This window comes from Gadus chalcogrammus, chromosome 20 (assembly GCF_026213295.1).
Source record: "Gadus chalcogrammus isolate NIFS_2021 chromosome 20, NIFS_Gcha_1.0, whole genome shotgun sequence".
Taxonomy (NCBI): Eukaryota; Metazoa; Chordata; class Actinopteri; order Gadiformes; family Gadidae; genus Gadus; species Gadus chalcogrammus.
The window spans coordinates 13,692,320-13,709,485 of NC_079431.1; the positions used below are offsets into that span (position 1 = coordinate 13,692,320).

At 44.5% G+C, this 17,166-nt stretch overlaps 3 protein-coding genes across 3 annotated transcripts; 2 read left to right on the plus strand and 1 right to left on the minus strand.

Annotated features, from left to right (window-relative positions):
* The first annotated feature begins 1,893 nt into the window (after nt 1-1,893).
* rnaseh2b (ribonuclease H2, subunit B) lies at nt 1,894-7,532 on the plus strand. Its single transcript, XM_056580470.1, has 11 exons — nt 1,894-2,077; nt 2,398-2,463; nt 2,593-2,700; nt 3,143-3,219; nt 5,162-5,276; nt 5,373-5,437; nt 5,717-5,822; nt 6,044-6,125; nt 6,223-6,268; nt 6,471-6,548; nt 6,901-7,532. The coding sequence occupies exons 1-11, from the start codon at nt 2,014-2,016 to the stop codon at nt 7,009-7,011; spliced, it is 918 nt and encodes a 305-aa protein (XP_056436445.1). The 5' UTR covers nt 1,894-2,013; the 3' UTR covers nt 7,012-7,532.
* On the minus strand, nt 7,226-9,095 carry LOC130373838 (uncharacterized protein C13orf42). Its single transcript, XM_056580471.1, has 3 exons — nt 8,568-9,095; nt 8,026-8,170; nt 7,226-7,912 (listed from the first exon to the last, which is right to left on the minus strand). Exons 1-3 carry the CDS (start codon nt 8,988-8,990, stop codon nt 7,665-7,667), a joined length of 816 nt encoding a protein of 271 aa, XP_056436446.1. The 5' UTR covers nt 8,991-9,095; the 3' UTR covers nt 7,226-7,664.
* A 1,170-nt stretch (nt 9,096-10,265) lies between these two features.
* LOC130373862 (TLR adapter interacting with SLC15A4 on the lysosome) lies at nt 10,266-11,647 on the plus strand. The gene is made up of 2 exons (XM_056580512.1): nt 10,266-10,357; nt 10,567-11,647. The coding sequence occupies exon 2, from the start codon at nt 10,569-10,571 to the stop codon at nt 11,583-11,585; it is 1,017 nt and encodes a 338-aa protein (XP_056436487.1). The 5' UTR covers nt 10,266-10,357; nt 10,567-10,568; the 3' UTR covers nt 11,586-11,647.
* Nucleotides 11,648-17,166: the final 5,519 nt, after the last annotated feature.

Here is a 17,166-nt window from a genome sequence, read left to right on the forward strand (position 1 = left end):
TTAATTGAATTCTTCTATTGGGATGCCATGCTCGTCAAGATCATTAGGGCAAACAAATATTTGTTTGCAAGAGACGTCATACACTATAAAACACAAGTCATCAAGTAGCAGGAAATTTTTAGGAGCTAGCAAGAATAAAATAGAGCAGCACTAAATTCAAAAATTCCCCTGAAAAGCGAAATTGAAGAAGGAAAAAAAGCCAACAAAAGTGTTTTTTGGTTAGAAGAATGCAGGTGGAAAGCACGGTTTGACCAAGGGGGACAGATAGGAGGACACAAACAGCTTTGCTGTGTTTTTCTCCGCATATCTCTTTGTAGCCGGGTGATTGATGAGCGGCGTGGTGATGCTGGGCGCGGGACGGTGTAGGGAGTCTGGAGCCTACTAAGCCATTTTTTGGGGAGCTAATTTTAGACCTACTTTGTTCTCGTGTGCGGCGGGCTGGTGACAGAGAACTCTGCTCTCTCTCTCCATTTCTCTCTCTCTCTCTCTCTCTCTCTCTCTCTCTCTCTCTGTCTCTCTGTTCCTCTCTCTCTCTCTCTGGGGGTAGCCTGCCTGCTAGTCCATCAGAACAGCCTCTGTTGTCCTCTGCGGCAGGCAGGAACACTGGCTTCCACCCTCGAGCGGTGAGCGAGAAATAAAGCTTTCATGGTTCTGTTCGGTTGCCCGGGACTCTTGAGTATGATACTCCTGGGGGGTCGTAAAACAAGTCATTCACTAGCGACAATCTCGGCTCTTTCTCTGGGCTGCAAATGACACCAACACACATCTGAGGGAACTCGACTAGATAATGGGCCCAGTGGTGAGCGTGTTTATGGCGTCTTATGATTTTATTCATGTCAATGGGTCCCTTCCTGTGTATTTATGTTATAGCTAATTGACGACACTAATAAAGATGACACCGGCTGGCAGAAATTGGGAACTCTATGCAGCTTCCTATTGCTGATGCTTTGTTGCACTACTTCCACGATCAACAACACACCCCTCTTGTTAGCACAACAAGCCAATTAGAAGCCAAGCTAATCGTCCACGAACCGTAGCATGGTGTGCTGAGAGGAGATTAATGAATAACACGATATGTAAAGTACATTTCTAGACATGAACTCACTGCACTCACACAGCTAGTAGTCACATGTTAACACCGCTTCACCCTATTCTCATCGGAGGATTAACTCAGTGTGTGACAGAGAGAGAAAAACAAGTGACTCAGTGATTACCAACTGGGACCTGAAGTGTCATATCCTGCCTGATACATACATGTGCAGGCCGTGTGTGTGTGTGTGTTCGCGCATGTTTGTTTGTGTGTTTGCGTCTATGTGTGTGTGTGTGTGTGTGTGTGTGTGTGTGTGTGTGTGTGTGTGTGTGTGTGTGTGTGTGTGTGTGTGTGTGTGTGTGTGTGTGTGTGCCTTTTCCTATTGAGACACAGATGGCTTCTCCAAATTGATGGATTCCCATGTGATGGCAACAAATAATTACAATGTAAAGCAGCATTGAAAAACAGATCACCAGTGTAACAAATAACATAAATTGCAACACAATAATATAAGGAACTATTTGAAAAGAGCAAATTCCTGTTTTGTTGTTTTTGTGAAGTTATTTGGCGTCCTCTGCCGCCACTGCGGAAAACTGCTTTGGAATACCACGTCATTAATGGCGCAGACCACTATATTTCCGCAAATACGAAAATTGTTCATTGCCGTTTCACTGCCGCATTTTCTTTAAAATAAGCTCATATATATTCAAAAATATTTCGTTTTCAATTAAATATGCATTATTGTTTGTCTTCCTAAATTCGGTATAAAAAAAGCGAAGAAATATTGCTTAACATTGACTTGTCCCCTTGAAAAATGGTACAACCCCGTAGACAGGGTATCGCGCCTTTTCGCAGCTCCCGACGTCACGTTGGAGGAGGGCTTGAAGTTCCTTATGTTTACATCCTCTCAACTAGTCACCAGGACCTGTATATCGCTCAAATAAAGTCACTGGAAACCGGTTTAACAAGTAACCACAATCGGAATGGCTACTAAAAAGAAGCGCACGCCCAATTCAAAGAATAGCAGCTGGGTTGCAATAACTGCAGGTACATTTAGCAAAAGAATGCAACGCAGATAGCCTCAGCAAGCTCCTTAATGTGCAAGCTAGATGCTATAGCATAGCAAAGGGACACGAGTTGAACAACCACTTTGTAAAGGGTCCTAAGCTAACTGGCTCTTATTCTGTATCAGTAGAACAACAAACAACGTGGCCCCTTTGGAATGAGCCATGTGAACAGCTAGAGCCAAATCATTCACGCAGAGCTTGAAAAATGCATGTGGAACTTCGACTAGTGACTTGAAGAAAGCATTGCAATGTCGCCCCATGCTGGCAGCGATTCATTCCTTTTCTATTTGGGTTTCACAGAATCGGCCATCGGCACAGACAAGGATGGAGATCCAGCTTTCTTGACATTGAGAAATCCTACAACAGGTGCAGAACATCTATATTTCATACTCCATCACTGGTTAAACTTCCCTTATTTTTTCCATTTGTCTACGTAAACTAACGACGTGTCCGTTTATTGAGTACCGTAATGCTGTTATGTTTCTGTTGTGGTAGACGCAGCATCATTGTACCTGTTCAGCAGCGGCGATCTGCAGCCGTATGAGGTCAAAGCTTTTACAGAAGACTGCCACTCCTGGTTAATCGGACAGACCGTGCAGAGAGGTTTGTCTCCGAATGTGTAACAGTAGTGAAATATAGAAAGACATGGACCACAATCATTCTTAGAGAAAAGTATAACTAAAGTATGAAATATTGTGTTCATAATGTGTACTGTCTTGTCGTGCGGCAAATTGTAACCATTGGATGAATCTTCACTTTCACTAGCATCTTTAACGTATACTTTTGGTTAGATTTGACTTTGATTTGACTTATTTGTTATTCAGCTGGTTAGAATGAATTCAAACTTTTAATTTCAATCTATACTATCTATTTTTTTTAATATTTTTGTCATAGTCAGTTATTTATTGTCCTGTACATGTTTTCAAAATGGTTGTGGGCAATGCAAACTCAAGTATATAATAAATGCATATCATATGCTGCAATTATCATGCAATCCATTTGTTTCTATCAACTGTCCAATTCTGTTTGTTTATCATTGCCACAGATGGAAGACTTCTCTATATAACCCCGATGGATCCACTGTATCTTATGTTGCCCTATCTGGTGAAAGCTGCCAAAGAGGTAAGGCAGTCATGACCTAGGACTTAACGTTGTTAATCATTGAGCCTTCGCACTAGATCCTTTAGCCATCCCACTAGATCCTTTAACCTTCCCACTAGATCCTTTAGCCTTCCCACTAGCTGGGATGCATTGTGTTGTTAACTCGGAATGGTTTTATATTTCAATATGTCATATTTCCTCATGAGCAAACCCATGCCATCACGTCTTCTTCATATTAAATCTTACAGCCTTTCACTGTGAATATTTGCAATTCGGGTTATATCACAATATAAATATGTAAATACTTTTATTTGGGAAAACTAGTGTATGTTTAATGTAGATATTATTTTATGTAAAATAGCTATTTTGTACAATGGATGGCACCACATTTGGATGCTTTAAAATACATTTTTATTCATAATCGGATAGAATATAAAGTATGTCTTCGTTTTGTAAGATTATGTAGGGCCCTATGAAATCCGTTTTATTTTTTTCCAAATTCCGTTTTTTCCGTTTTAATTTTCAGGAATTCCGTTTTTACACTTTAAGCTATTAAAATCATCAGAACGAGTGTCAAATAAGTGCGAATAAAATTTAATCAGATAGAAGACTACATTTATTAAAACATCACAACATTGCACTGTTTTTAGTTCTTCAAATAAAAACAACATGACATAAATATTAAAGTGCTTATAAACTATTTTTTTATAAACTCAAATTGTTGTTTGAAGGGGCGTGCCCTGGTTACGGCGTTCATTGTTTTTTACATGGATTTTGGACTTCAAGTGGTCATCGCACGTATCTTTGCGTTTCCAATCGATAGTATGTTGACATATTCTACAAAACAGCTGATCACCTGAGTGATAGAAGTGTTTTGGATATTGTTCGGCTCTGATTTTGGGGTTAGAACCGAATTACGGGCGCTTCAACTTCTTCTTCGGCTTCTTGTTAGGAGCGGGACCTGTTTGCGTGGTGGACCGGGGATTTTTTTTTAACATTGTTGTGGGAGTGACTGCTTAACATTCAGTGACGTTAATGTCACCTGCGTTGTTTCCCTTTTCCCTCGAAACTGAATTTCACCAAAATAATGGGGAATTCCACTGCATATTGTAAATGTGACGTGTGATGTGCCTTGTCCCTGTTACATGTTATATGTGCTGAAGAACAGGAACCTGCAGGAAATCCGTTATTTTACTAAGACAGGCCCGTTTTAAATTGTAACTTTGTTACTTTTAATACTTTCCTGCTTAATAAAAAAAAAAAATAATAATAATAATTATCAGTAGATACTGTTTTTATTGTCAGATTCCGTGATTCCGTCCGCGTTTTCATTATCGCGGAATTCATAGGGCCCTAATTATGTCTAATAGCTCAAGATTGGGCCTATAGTGTTGCCCAAGTTGCACATGAAACACTAGTTATATGACATTCTTTGTCATATAGACCTACCTGTTTTGGTTCTCATGTATCTATATTTATCTCTGTAATTTTATAATAAATTGAGCTTGATAGAAACAGTTTATGGTGGTTACAGGCCTTGCCTTCATGCTTGTCATTCATGTTGTTTTCGCAACTTCATGACTACTTTTTGTTGTAATACACTTTCTGGTGGAGTTGCATACACCATTTCTTTCTTTTGCAAAAACATTAAAACAAAGGATACCATGATCATCACCACAACCACCACATTGTAGTGTTTCTCCTTCTCAGTCAGTTTGTGTTCAATATTTGACACTTTGATCATCAAGGGTAATATTTCATAGGTGTGAATTCATTTTCATAAGTGGATTTTTGTAGGTCAGTAAACTAACAAAATGATGGTAATCAAGACGACTATTGGGTGTGAATAGTGAGTGAATAACTCAGTGTTGTGGGGTGATACTAAAATGAATGAATTAAAAGGTGTCTGTAAACGGTACCTCATCCTCCTTTTGTTTCAACCATGCTAATGTGTTTGCTGCAGGGCAAGTTCCAGCCTCTGGATCAAGTGGTCATGGATGAGGAATTCCCTGCCTGCTCCAGGCTGCTTAGCTGTGCGCGGTCCCTGTCCTCTGTGCACCTCGTTGCAGAGGAAAAAGGTCAGAGGTCATTCCTGTAGGTCGATTTTTAGCTGGCAATTCACATGGATTTTACCTGTTGACAAAATAATGTCCTGTTTCTGCTCTTCCTATTAGAGGTTGGGGGCCAGAAGTTTCACAGATACAGCCAAGAGAAGGCAATGCAATGGTTAAGTAAAAAGGTGTGGAATTGTTAATTACATTGTACAAGATTCGATTCTGTTTATGATCCCATTGCACAAAGAAAAAACACAAGAAAGTTAAGAGTAAAACAGAAACTTTTTTCTAGTGAAATATTTAACATGTTTTACGCTGATCTGGAAATATAAATGCAGGAAAAAAACGCATCATGATAAATCTTTTGTTATTGCGAAATCAACAGTCACTAGGCTGCCCGTGCATCTGCTTGTATTATTAAATCCTAGCACTGATGTGTGAATGTGATTTGGTTTGTCTGCTAGGTGGATAGGACGGTGACCGCTCTCAAGAGGAGCAACATCTCTGTTGGAGAAGGAGTGAAGTCTAGGACCTATGTCAGGGTGAAGACAGAGTCGGACACAAATGACGGTATGTTCAGAGGGCAGTTGAATAAACATTGTATCCTTTAGGGAAATCTTTCAGTACATCATTGTCACCACTTGATGGCACTGTAGTCATTTTAAGCCTCAATGAACGCTTCACCTTATCTTGTTCATATCCAGACATTTCTTTGCAAATACATAATTTAAGTTATTAAGTTTATACTCCGCATTATCATTGTCTTATCTTCCCTGTCTCTGGGAGTATAGAAGATTACCTTCGCTACGCCCATGGCCTCGTATCAGAGTACATCGACAAAGACCTGAGCAAAGCCCTGCGCAAGCACCTGCAGTATGAGATTCACCCATCATCCTACAGCTACGACACAATGTACCTTAACACGGTGTATTCTGGAGAGTGACCCCTCTCTCCTGACCTTTCTTTGCAGGTTGCCAGAGCCGACGAGCCCGAAGGAGACAGAGCCTCCTACCAAGGTAAGGCTCTCTGGTTCATTCATGCTGTATGAAACTCCAGTCGGTTTCATCTCCATCAATATGTTCCTCTTGATGTGCTTGTTTGGGAAATCTGCCTTTGTCTGTTAGTTTAGACTTTCTCTGGTGGTATATTGTGTGTTCTGGTGGTTAGGATGGATGAGTTTGGATAACAGCCTTCCTTTTACTTCCCGGTTTCTTGCAGAAACGTAAGATGTCGGAGTTGCCCGTGGAGGCTGGGGAGGACTTCAGCAAATTCAACAGCTCAGATTTTGCCCGTAAAGTGAGTGCAGAACCCAGTGTTCACAGGAGCCCACCTGAACCCCCCTCTTGTACCACAAGGCACCTCTCACAGTCTCCCAATCGCCAACTGGGCCTTTAATCACTAGCTTTAATGAAAAAGCTGTTATTTAATTTTTTAACATGACCTCAGGCTGCACAGTTGTGCTCTCAATAGAGGTCTCCCACGTTTGAGATTCGTCGGCCGGGATGGCAAAAAAACAGTGTCAAAGGGCAGCGCTTTATGAAAACTTGTACGTTGCTCGGATTTAAAGTGAGGTTCTGATAAGAAATAAATTCCCTGCCGTCTCCCTACAAGGCTGTTGCACTAACCTATTGATTTACTCCGCTTTCAGCCGCCCAAGAAGATGACTCTGGCTCAGAAAACTCTGGCCAAAGTGGACAAGTCTGGCATGAAGACAATGTCCGCCTTCTTCAGCCCCAAGGTGAAGGCGGAGAGGAAGTGAAGGCCACACAGTATACCCACGGGCCTTCCTGTGTAGGAGGGCCTTGTGTTTTTCTAAGAAATTAAAATAATCTATATCTCTATTTTTTTGCGTTCACTGGGTTGTGTTCATGCATCACTGTTGTTTCAGAATGGGACTTGATTTCATTCCTTTGAGAAGGTTTTGATTTACCGTTTGCGGTCTGAGTTGAAACCAAAGCAAATGATGGGTGGATCATGTAAAATATATCTGTGACTGGCAGTTGACAGGATTATGGTTTCTTGAAGGTAATCTGTTTAAACTCCATTGAGCCCGGTCGACTGGATTCCATTTAACCTGTATGACAGTGACACTGCCACACAAGGCCATTAATGAAACAGGAACCAAGGAGTAAGAGGTAACTTTATTTGTCTTCTCATGGTGTCTAACACACAGGCACTGCTTCCCCATGAAGCCCTACCTCTCACGTGAGTGTAACCAAATGGTTGAGCTCATCTACCCTACATGATCGAGGCTTAGCAGTTTTGTTCAGCATATTGGCTACTGTATATTTTTGTCGTCAAAATTCAATACAAAAACATGAAACGTCGTCGGAACCGTTCAAACAATGTTCTACGGCATTATGATACAAAATAATCATGGCAATGGGAATAAGTAGCAGCAACTCCTTGGCCCTACTGCTTCTTTAAATTGGGCTTGAAGCGTAACGTCTGGAAGGCGCTCTCAACCACCTTGGGCAGGTGGATCGGGTTCCTCTGCAGCCGCAGTCGACTGCTTGTGGAGCCGCTGGAGCTTTTCTTCTTGGAGGCGCTGCCACGGCCAGGCGCGGGAGGAGCCGCTTTCTCTCGGGACCCCTCTGCCACTCTGGGCACGCGCATGACCCAGTTGGAATGGAGGTCGTGCTCTTTGGAGCTTGACGCCACTATGTAAACACACAACACGACAGCACCAAAATTGAGACAGAACGACGCCAACACACCGCTTATACGTCCAATTTCAAACAAAGCAAACAAAATGTATACAATTTTAACCTACCAATAAAGTCTACGTCCGCGTTGCCGTCGTCGGCGGGCGGTTTGCGCGCCCGATCCGCGTCGCAGCTGTCGATGACCGCATCGAAGTATTGCAAAGTGTCGTCCTCGTTCGGAAACGGAGGAGCAGAGGGTCTGACACTTGATCTCTTGGGTTTATTAATACGAGAAATGGTTAGAGCATGGTTAATTACTTTCCATATGTTAATTACAATTAGGGCATTTAGCAGACGCTTTTATCCAAAGCGACTTACATCGGTTAATACACACATTGACACACCGACGGCAGAGTCAACCATGCAAGGCGATGGCCAGCTCGTCAGGAGCAGTTAGGGTTAAGGGTCTTGCTCAGGAACACATCAACACTCAGCTAGAAGGAGCTGGGGATCGAACTAGCAACCTTTACAAGGCAACTGCTCTACCTCCCGAGCTAAGCCGACCCGATTTGTTAAGCGGGTGCACTTTCGTCAGAAAATAGGTCAAACTGTGTATTTAAGTGTGTAAACTAATGTAAAGTCGAGTTTTCGTAATCTACTTGTCTCTTACCTGCGCGTGCTTGGGAGGCGGGGGCGGCGCCGCTCTCTTCTTGGTCGACACCGAGGCCTTTAATTCACTGCTGGTCAGGTCGTGGACGCTCCTCGTGTATTGCCGTCTCAAAGCCACGAGTTCTTCCAAGTATTCCAAGCAGTTCTGGTTCTGCGAGTAGAGCCATATTTGATCCTCCTGCCTCTGGTAGTAATACAAGGCGGTGGTGGACTCGATGCTCACGGAGCTCTTGCTCCTCTTTAAGGTCGAGTTCGGGGCCGTCTGGGTCTTCTCCCCGATCACCAGCATGGAGGTGCTGCGGACCAACCGCACGGTGCAAGCGTTGTGGTAGTCCTGTCTGCTGCGAAGGCCGTGCTCATGAGCCCTGTGCCCGTGATAGTTGGGACGAAACACATTATTCACCTTTTTGAACATCCCTCTCATTAGAAGTTCCTACACAGCACTGACGAGACATGGAGATCGCTTTGTTCCCTCGGTGAATTCATCCATCCTGTTTGGGGTAGCCTGTAGTGTGAATCTAGCTCCCTGGAAGCCTATACCGGACGGATCGCTTTGAGATGATCACTGTCCAGGGTGCTGAAGTCACGACCTCAGCATATCGCCAACAACACATCCTCTGAGCTGTTGCGAGTTTGGGCTGTGGTTTGCGTCATAGCAACGGGTAACTCGATAGCCGTATCGCTGTCATTACTATTGAGCAGCTCTTTCGTGTCGGATATCCTCCTATACTCACTTGGACCAAACCAAATAGGGGGAAATTGTCTAGGTCAAAAATATCCACCATCATCCATTACGCTTGTGGCAAAATGTCTATGGAAAATACTCAATACTGGCCTTTTACACGATAGGCAATTTCTAGGAAGAGCTGTGGAATAACAGAAAATTGCAAACCACGCATAAGTTAGTCTTCTTAATTTGAAGGCCTATACTTTGCAAGCACACTCAATCTATTCTATAAAGAGTGCACCTGAGTTTTGGCAGATTTAGAAATGGTAATGTCTGTCAAGGCTTTCCGGGCCTTATTAATAATCAAACATGTCTCTAGTTTCAGGCCCTTCTGTTGTAGGCCTATAGGGTAGTCTGCCAAGCCAGCAAAAGTTTAAAAGAGACTTTTAATTGAAGGAGGCATTCACAAGATGCTGACTGGGTACTTTTACTTTTTGAAACTAGACAGACCCAACAGAACTTTTCTTATCACTTTAGCTTCTTATAGAAAACATGAAACTGAACCGAAATGCTAATGATTATAAGCTAATGACATTCAAAAGAGTTCCAAAACACTGTCAAAGAGAGCTTCCCGTTAATGAAACAAAGGACTCCTCCTTTTGTGAATGCATTGTTAAAAAAGAATGTCGACCATTTAGTCACAGTTTTTACACTGAATACAGCTCTTAGTTAAAAAACAACATTAATAATACACATTAAATGCTCTATACCATAACGACAAATGTCAATGTAACTACCTCCTGAAATATTCAATTCTCAAAAGGACTTCATGTGTCTTTCGCCCAACCATACTCTCTCTTCTGCTTTTCAGAATAACACCTGCATATTTTTACAGAGAAACCCAACAAGTGTGGTTGGTTTTTTTAAAACGAAAGGGCTGAGGAGCTATAATGGCAATGCTTACGTGTAACTTTCTCAATTCCTCATGGGCATCTATATAACACACCCCTCCAAGGCTGCCCCAGTCTGTCTGCCACACACAACGTCTGTTTCAGCAAATGTAGTAGATGACTTGCCTGTCCACATCTTAACATTGTGAGAAGGGATTTGTTGCTCTTTTTAAGGTATGAGCATTGTTCTTCATGTACTGAATATTTTTGTTTGTTTGTAAAACCTTGACGGTTTCTATGACTCTGTCCTCAGGGGTTCCTGTGTACGGCGATGTCCCTTGTGTAATTGGATTTTACAACTACACAGAAATAAAATTTAACTGAATTGAATTGAATTGAATTGATGTTTGTGTCTATAGGCTAACATGTGCTCCTTCTTGCAGCCATGCTGTGTGAGAGCAGACTTTGGATTCTGGCCTACAGTCGAGTAGAGGAAGTGGCCTCCACACCTCCAGAGAGTGTCCTTCGGAGCCCCACCTGGCAGGGAACTCATAGAGCTGCTGCTGCCGCTGCCTGTGTCATGCCCGCCTCCACGCGCCGATCCTCCAGAGTCCCTCGGAGAGATTCCCCACCCCCGGACATGGGATCATGGTCGCGTTTTTTGCCATTTGATCGCAGTTCCATGAGCGACCCTCCCGTGGGCTCCAGGGGCCTTGGGAGGGGACACATCTCTCCGGAGGTGGAGATCCCCCGCCAGGAAGGCTCCGTCAGCGACGGCCCCTTCCTGGTGCCCGCCTCTTGTCAGCTCATCTGCCAGAACTACAGCGACCTCTGCATCCGAGGGGACCAGGTGCTGCCCCTCTCCTCCCAGAGCACTCGGGACCCCCTGCTGGGGGCCGACACCAAAGCCGTCGGACCTTTCCTCCAGTCCTGCGACGTCCTCCGGGAGGTGGAGGATTCCCTCCCGGAGCAGAGCTCCCAGGCCGGGCCGCTGCGCCTCCTGCCCAGGAGGACGGGGTCCAACCGCTGGAGACAAGGCAGCGGGCGCGACCTAAGCTTTTTATTCCACGGGCGAGAGGGGCCCTTCACCAACTCCCTGCTCAACTGCTACCTGGAGCACAAGCTGCTGGACCTGAACCAGCAGTACATACTAGAGAACATGGCCCGGGACCAGGCCGGCGGCCCGTACTCTGACCCGCCGTACCCCTTGATGGCCTCGGAGCTCATTCTGACCAGCCTGGACCAGCTCACCCAGCAGCTGAGCCGAGAGCGCCGCCTGGAGGCCGGCCTGGCCAAAGACATGGTGATCAGCTGCTTCCTGCGGGTGGCCAGCGACATGTCGGGGGAGATCAGCACCCCCATGCTGCAATTCTCTGAGGACCCCCCGGTCCCGCAGGCGGAGGAAGCTCTTTGCGAGGAGGAACTGGACAGACCTGCCCAACTGGCCCAGGACTTGGGCTAGAGGGAGGTCTTGTGTGATCACTGCTGAGATGCATGTTGATCGTCACGCCACAACAGGGATGGTGACACAGTGTGAATAACGTTTGCAGAGGCATTGGGCTGAAATAATTATTTGTGTCCATCTCTCTCTCTCTCTCTCTCTCTCTCTCTCTCTCTCTCTCTCTCTCTCTCTCTTTCTCACTTCTCTCTCTCTCTCTCTCTCTCTCTCTCTCTCTCTCTCTCTCTCTCTCTCTCTCTCTCGCTCTCTCTCTCTCTCTCTTTCTCACTTTCTCTCTCTCTCTCTCTCGCTCTCTCTCTCTCTGGCCATCTCTCTCTCCGCCCCTCTCTCTCTGTCTCTGTCTCTCACTCTGTCTCTCGCACTCTCTGACCCTCTCTCTCTCTCTCTCTCTCTGAACCTCTCTCTCTCTCTCTCCCTCTCTGAACCTCTCTCCCTCTCTCTCTCTCCCTCTCTCGATGTCTTCCTCTGTCTCTCCCTCCCTTTGTCTATTTCTTTATCTCTTTCTCTGTTTTTATATATATATATAGCGGTGAAGCAAATCTAGCTGCATATTTTTGCTGTGCATCATCAATGATGAATTCTTAACCTTGGTTCTGAGTGCGGGGGAAAAACAACTGCATTTTGGTCAGAAAGGAGTGTTCTTTTGTACATTTCATTGCAGTTGAGTTGAAGGTTGCAGTGCACTTGGTGTTTTGTTCTGTCTCTAGTTCCAGACATGGATTTAACACGTACCCCTCTTACACCAAATAGACATTGGTGTTGTGTAAGCAGGCGGGTCTGCTTGAATGAGGAGACCGGTCTGGACAGATGTGAGACAATAGGACACAGAGAACAGTAAGAGAATAAGAGTTGAACGAGGGATGTTGTACAGCTGTTTTTGTCTTTTTGAAAGTATTGACAAAGTAAATTATTTTGAAATATTATATCTCGTCACGTATTTCATATATTTATTGCTTTTGATCGATTATGAATAAGTATGTTAAATGCAGTTCAGAAAACGTTCACAAGGAGGAGCATTTTCACAATTGATTAGCATTTCTTTATTGATTCTTTATTGATCTTCATTGAACGCACGCACGCGCGCGCGCGCCACACACACACACACACACACACACACACACACATACACACACACACACACACACACACACACACACCCCAAGCAATTGTTACTTCCCTATTCCTTTATTGCCCGTAGTACCTTCTGTCTGTTCCAAGTCCTGATCTCTTCAGCCGGTGAAACCTCCACCTTGACTCCATCTGGCTAATGGTTTTTATCACTGAGCGGCCGCCACATTATCTATGATGTGGTCAGGCCTGGCTCATAAATCTGTGGCATGGTAGCCGCCAAGCGCTATTGATAAAAATCCCTCTGCTCAAAACATTATACCTCGCCTGTCGCTCGGTGCCTTCTGCTTTTTGGATACGGTGTCATCACAGTTAGAAATAGCCCCCAAAAAATTAAAAGTCCCAAAAAATATATGCTGTTGTTATTCTCTGACATTTCCCACAGTTTAAGCCCCTTGAACGTTCCTCCACTACCTTGGCATAGCGGTGGCTCTGGCCAACCGTGGCCCTTTGAGACGGCGGATCAGAGACTGATCAGCTTCCATGTTTCCTCTTCAAACAGACGGCAGGCGAGGAAAGCATGTTTATACCAGAGCCCGGCTCTGTGAGCCGTTGAATTCTCAAGGACACGCAGACATGTGTTCAGTGTTTTTTTTTTTACCTCGCTCTAGATGGAACCTTCCGGGTATATGTTAGGTTGGATCCAAGCCCTGTCAAGACCCTAACAGAACCCCCCACACACACACACACATAAATATGATATGCCACCGTCAGGGGCCCAATGTTAGGACCCTATTCAAACAAACTGATTTCCCCAGGCCTTGGGGATTACAAGGACCAGACGTCCTCTGTAGCTGGGAGATGTAGCGATGTCTGGAGGTGACGGTGTAACGTGCTGCTGCCTCACACAGAGTTAGAATACATCTGCCCTGCTTTCATAGTGATGCATCGTTTTATTCCTTTCTTTTTAAAAGACGGTAAACAAAAGTTTCATTTTTTGAATGAAGAACAAGGTGTAGAGAGAGGAAAACAAGAGGAAGAGGAGGATGAAGAAGAGGAAGGAGAAGACGAAGGATACCAAAGCTCATCTCCAGCGAGCGGATGAGCCTCGCTGAACTGCAGCGATGGAGTGGCTTTCAGGTGGTTCATAAAGTAATTTCCTCCTCACAAAGAGCTTTCTACATGGAGGTCAATGGAAGCGAGGACACAAGATTTCATATCGAATCCAAGGTTTCACTGACTCTGACTGTTGCGGCTTTATTGCTCTGTGCTGCTCTTCACCGGTTTGACATTGCTTAAAAACCTTTTAGTATATAGGAATTGAGACGGTCAGCGTGCAGTTTACCCATAAGCCTAAATTATCTTTGTAATAGCCGATTAAATTATATAAAACTCGCTCTGCGCGGCCTTGCGTAAAAGATTATAAATGAAACCGGCTTAAAGTCAGATGCCTAACAGAATTTAAATAAAACAACGTAATTGTGCGTGGTTCACATGGAAATGCAAAAGGAGGCCACGGAGACAAAGGCCTCAAAGACCGAGGCATTGAGCCCCCCTGGTTAGTGGGTTTATTGGAAAAAAACATGAAAACACAACACAATTCATCCTGACAACCTCGAGAGAAACTGTTTGTTTGAGGTTTACAAACACCACCGCCCCGCACACGGCTGACTGACACGGCAACACGACGCGGACGTGGTAGGTGGACGGGCCTGTGTGTGTGGAATACGGGTGAACACACATTTCCTGGTAAGTTAGTGGCTCAAGGTCGCTCGGAGCCCGCGGCTGAGTGAATGACCTTGGCTGAGCCGGAGCCGACGGAGAGAGACCTTGGGAGACAGCGGGGCAGCGGGACCTGGCTCTCACACAGCCCGTGAACATAATGCGATAAAGTGCGGCTATATATCACTCCGCAGAGCAGTCTACCTATATGAATGTAGGAGGGCATGCAGTGGAGCTCTCCCCCCTCCCTCTCTCTCTCTCTCTCTCTCTCTCTCTCTCTCTCTCTCTCTCTCTCCCTCTCTCTCTCTCTCTCTCTCTCTCTCTCTCTCTCTCTCTCTCTCTCTCTCTCTCTCTCTCTCTCTCTCTCTCTCTCTCCTTCTCTCTCTCTCTATCTTTCTCTCCCTTCTCTATCCCACCTCTCTCTATTTAAATATATTTGTGTGTGTGGTGTGTTTGATTGTGCGTGTGTGCATACCTGTGTCTGTGTGTGTGTGTGTGTGGGGGGGTGGTTCTGGGGGTGTCTTCACAGATAGGGAGCAGCGTGAGTCACTCACCGAATTAGTAAGTAGGGTTGGGAGCTGTTATGATGTTATGAAGCTCCCGCACGGCTTGCTAAATTCCCTCTGCGAGGTACATTTATATATATCTATGTAATCCAAAGGTACACACACGGCTGCTGGTATACGGGGGGCCCCCATGTTAGTAGCCTGGGAAGAATCCTTCTGTGGCTCCTGTGGGCTTCAGTCTCTCTCCACTAGTGGAGTTGCCATGGTGAAGGTAGAAGTAAAAAGGATTTTAAATAGTTTATTTAGGCAAGAGAGATAAGCCCTCTGTGCGTGTGGATGCATTGCGTATTCATATCAAGCTTGTGCGTGTTTAAAAAATATATTTTAAATATTAATTTCTGACAATTATTTTGGTTTACGAATCTGGCTTTGCTCGACTGGATACATAGAGGAGAGAGAGATGAATGGACCTGCCTCCATTTCTTCAAAAAGCACAAGAGGTGAAAGTATAAGCAGACTGGTGCCAGCTCCATTTGTAACCCTGGACGAGGTGAGCAATATGCCCTTCTATACACTTCCATATTTTACCAAGAGGACAGCCTCCGTGTTGGTTTTTCCAACAACTGCTTTGAGGTGCTATATCTGCAAGCTAAAAATCGTTCATCAAAATACATTTTAAAATACAACAAATTGTGTATCTTTTTGAGGTTCGTCCATGACCTTAAAATTATAGCATCAGTATGAAATCCTGAACGACCAAAAGAAGGGGCCGCATACTAGAACACTTTTCCCTATGGAATAAAAAATACATAAAACTACAAATAGGAGTGACACAGGTCTCAGCCTCATTCACAAACCCTCAATAGACCGTTTTCACAGAGGTGTCATGGTAGATAAAGCACAGGTGTTACTCCTAACACTAGTAATGGGTCTGCCCCTCTGATGTATCAGCGCCGTCACAGGTAGTAGACTAAAGAGAGTCCACTTTGAACACGCTGGTTCACACGCATAAATGAAACACCTGCCGACCTGCCTCGTGTTAATGCCGGGGGCTACATCTGTGTCTGCCCTGCTGTGACATCTCTGAGAAAAGGGTTGACGTCAATGCGGGTTAGCTTCACTCTACCCTTATGTAAAAAAGTAGCAGCCCGTAATAATTAGCCTCATCAGCGACACTTGTAAAGCGTTTCAAGTGTTTGTAAAGCTCTTTGAAAAGGATCCCATTATTAAAATTGTGCAGTGAGAAAAGGAGAAGTGTAATGGTGTACAAGATGGTCAGAAAGACCATTAACCTAAGAGTCCTTAAGCAGGGATGAAAAGAAAAACACACACCCAGGTGAAGAGTGTTAATTAGTTAGAGCAGGTGACGGTAAGAAGATAGCCGGGGCAGCTGGGAAGGACAGGGCAGTTGGCAGTAGGCCACCACAGACCTGTGACAGAGGCAAGACAACCTGAAGAAACAGGTCCACTACTGCATGACATCACTCGACATGGGTCAGAACAACAACCATGATCTCACTCAGAGCTCCACAATGCAGGGCAAAACGGCAGTTAAAAAACAACTCCAAATGACTCACAGTGTCCTAATTCATTTCCCAGAGGGCACCTTGTCTGCAACTTTAGACATTAGACTAGCATACGCCCTGATTAACGATGAGGAGGGACCTTTGAGATGAGTCTGAGAATAACAATTTTTAATTGTGCCTTACTTTTTTTTTTTTACTTTTACTTTGAAATTCTGCGAAACCCCTCTTCTGCTCAGTGCTTGTTTGCATGTTTTTATTACTTCAGGACAAACCCTGTCCCAAATACTGTATTTAGACAAAGGACGGCATGGCAGTGGGGAATTAAACAGCTGTTGAACCTTGACCTAATTTTTTAAGAGTTTCGATTAAACAGTATATGACATCTCTCATAATAACAATTATAATTATAATAATAATAAATGTATTAATAAAATGAATAATAGCAATGGGCTGTGGGAGCTCCTTACGATGTTGTTATCTTCGTCTCTGGCAGCTGTCCTCTGACCATCTGGGCTGTTCTGACGGTCTGGCCCCTCCTTCCAGCCTCCCTAACCTTCCCTGTCTCCTCTAGCATCTCCACCCACCATCCATCAATCCACCTGCTTGACTGACATTGTAGTGTCTTTGACCAATCGGTCCTGGGTACCAGTCAACATCCCATTCATTACTGTGCTAGTGTTTATATATACAGTAAAGTTCAACCACCCCAATCCATAACCAGCGTTTTAGGATTATCTGGCAGAGGTCACACAGAAACACAGA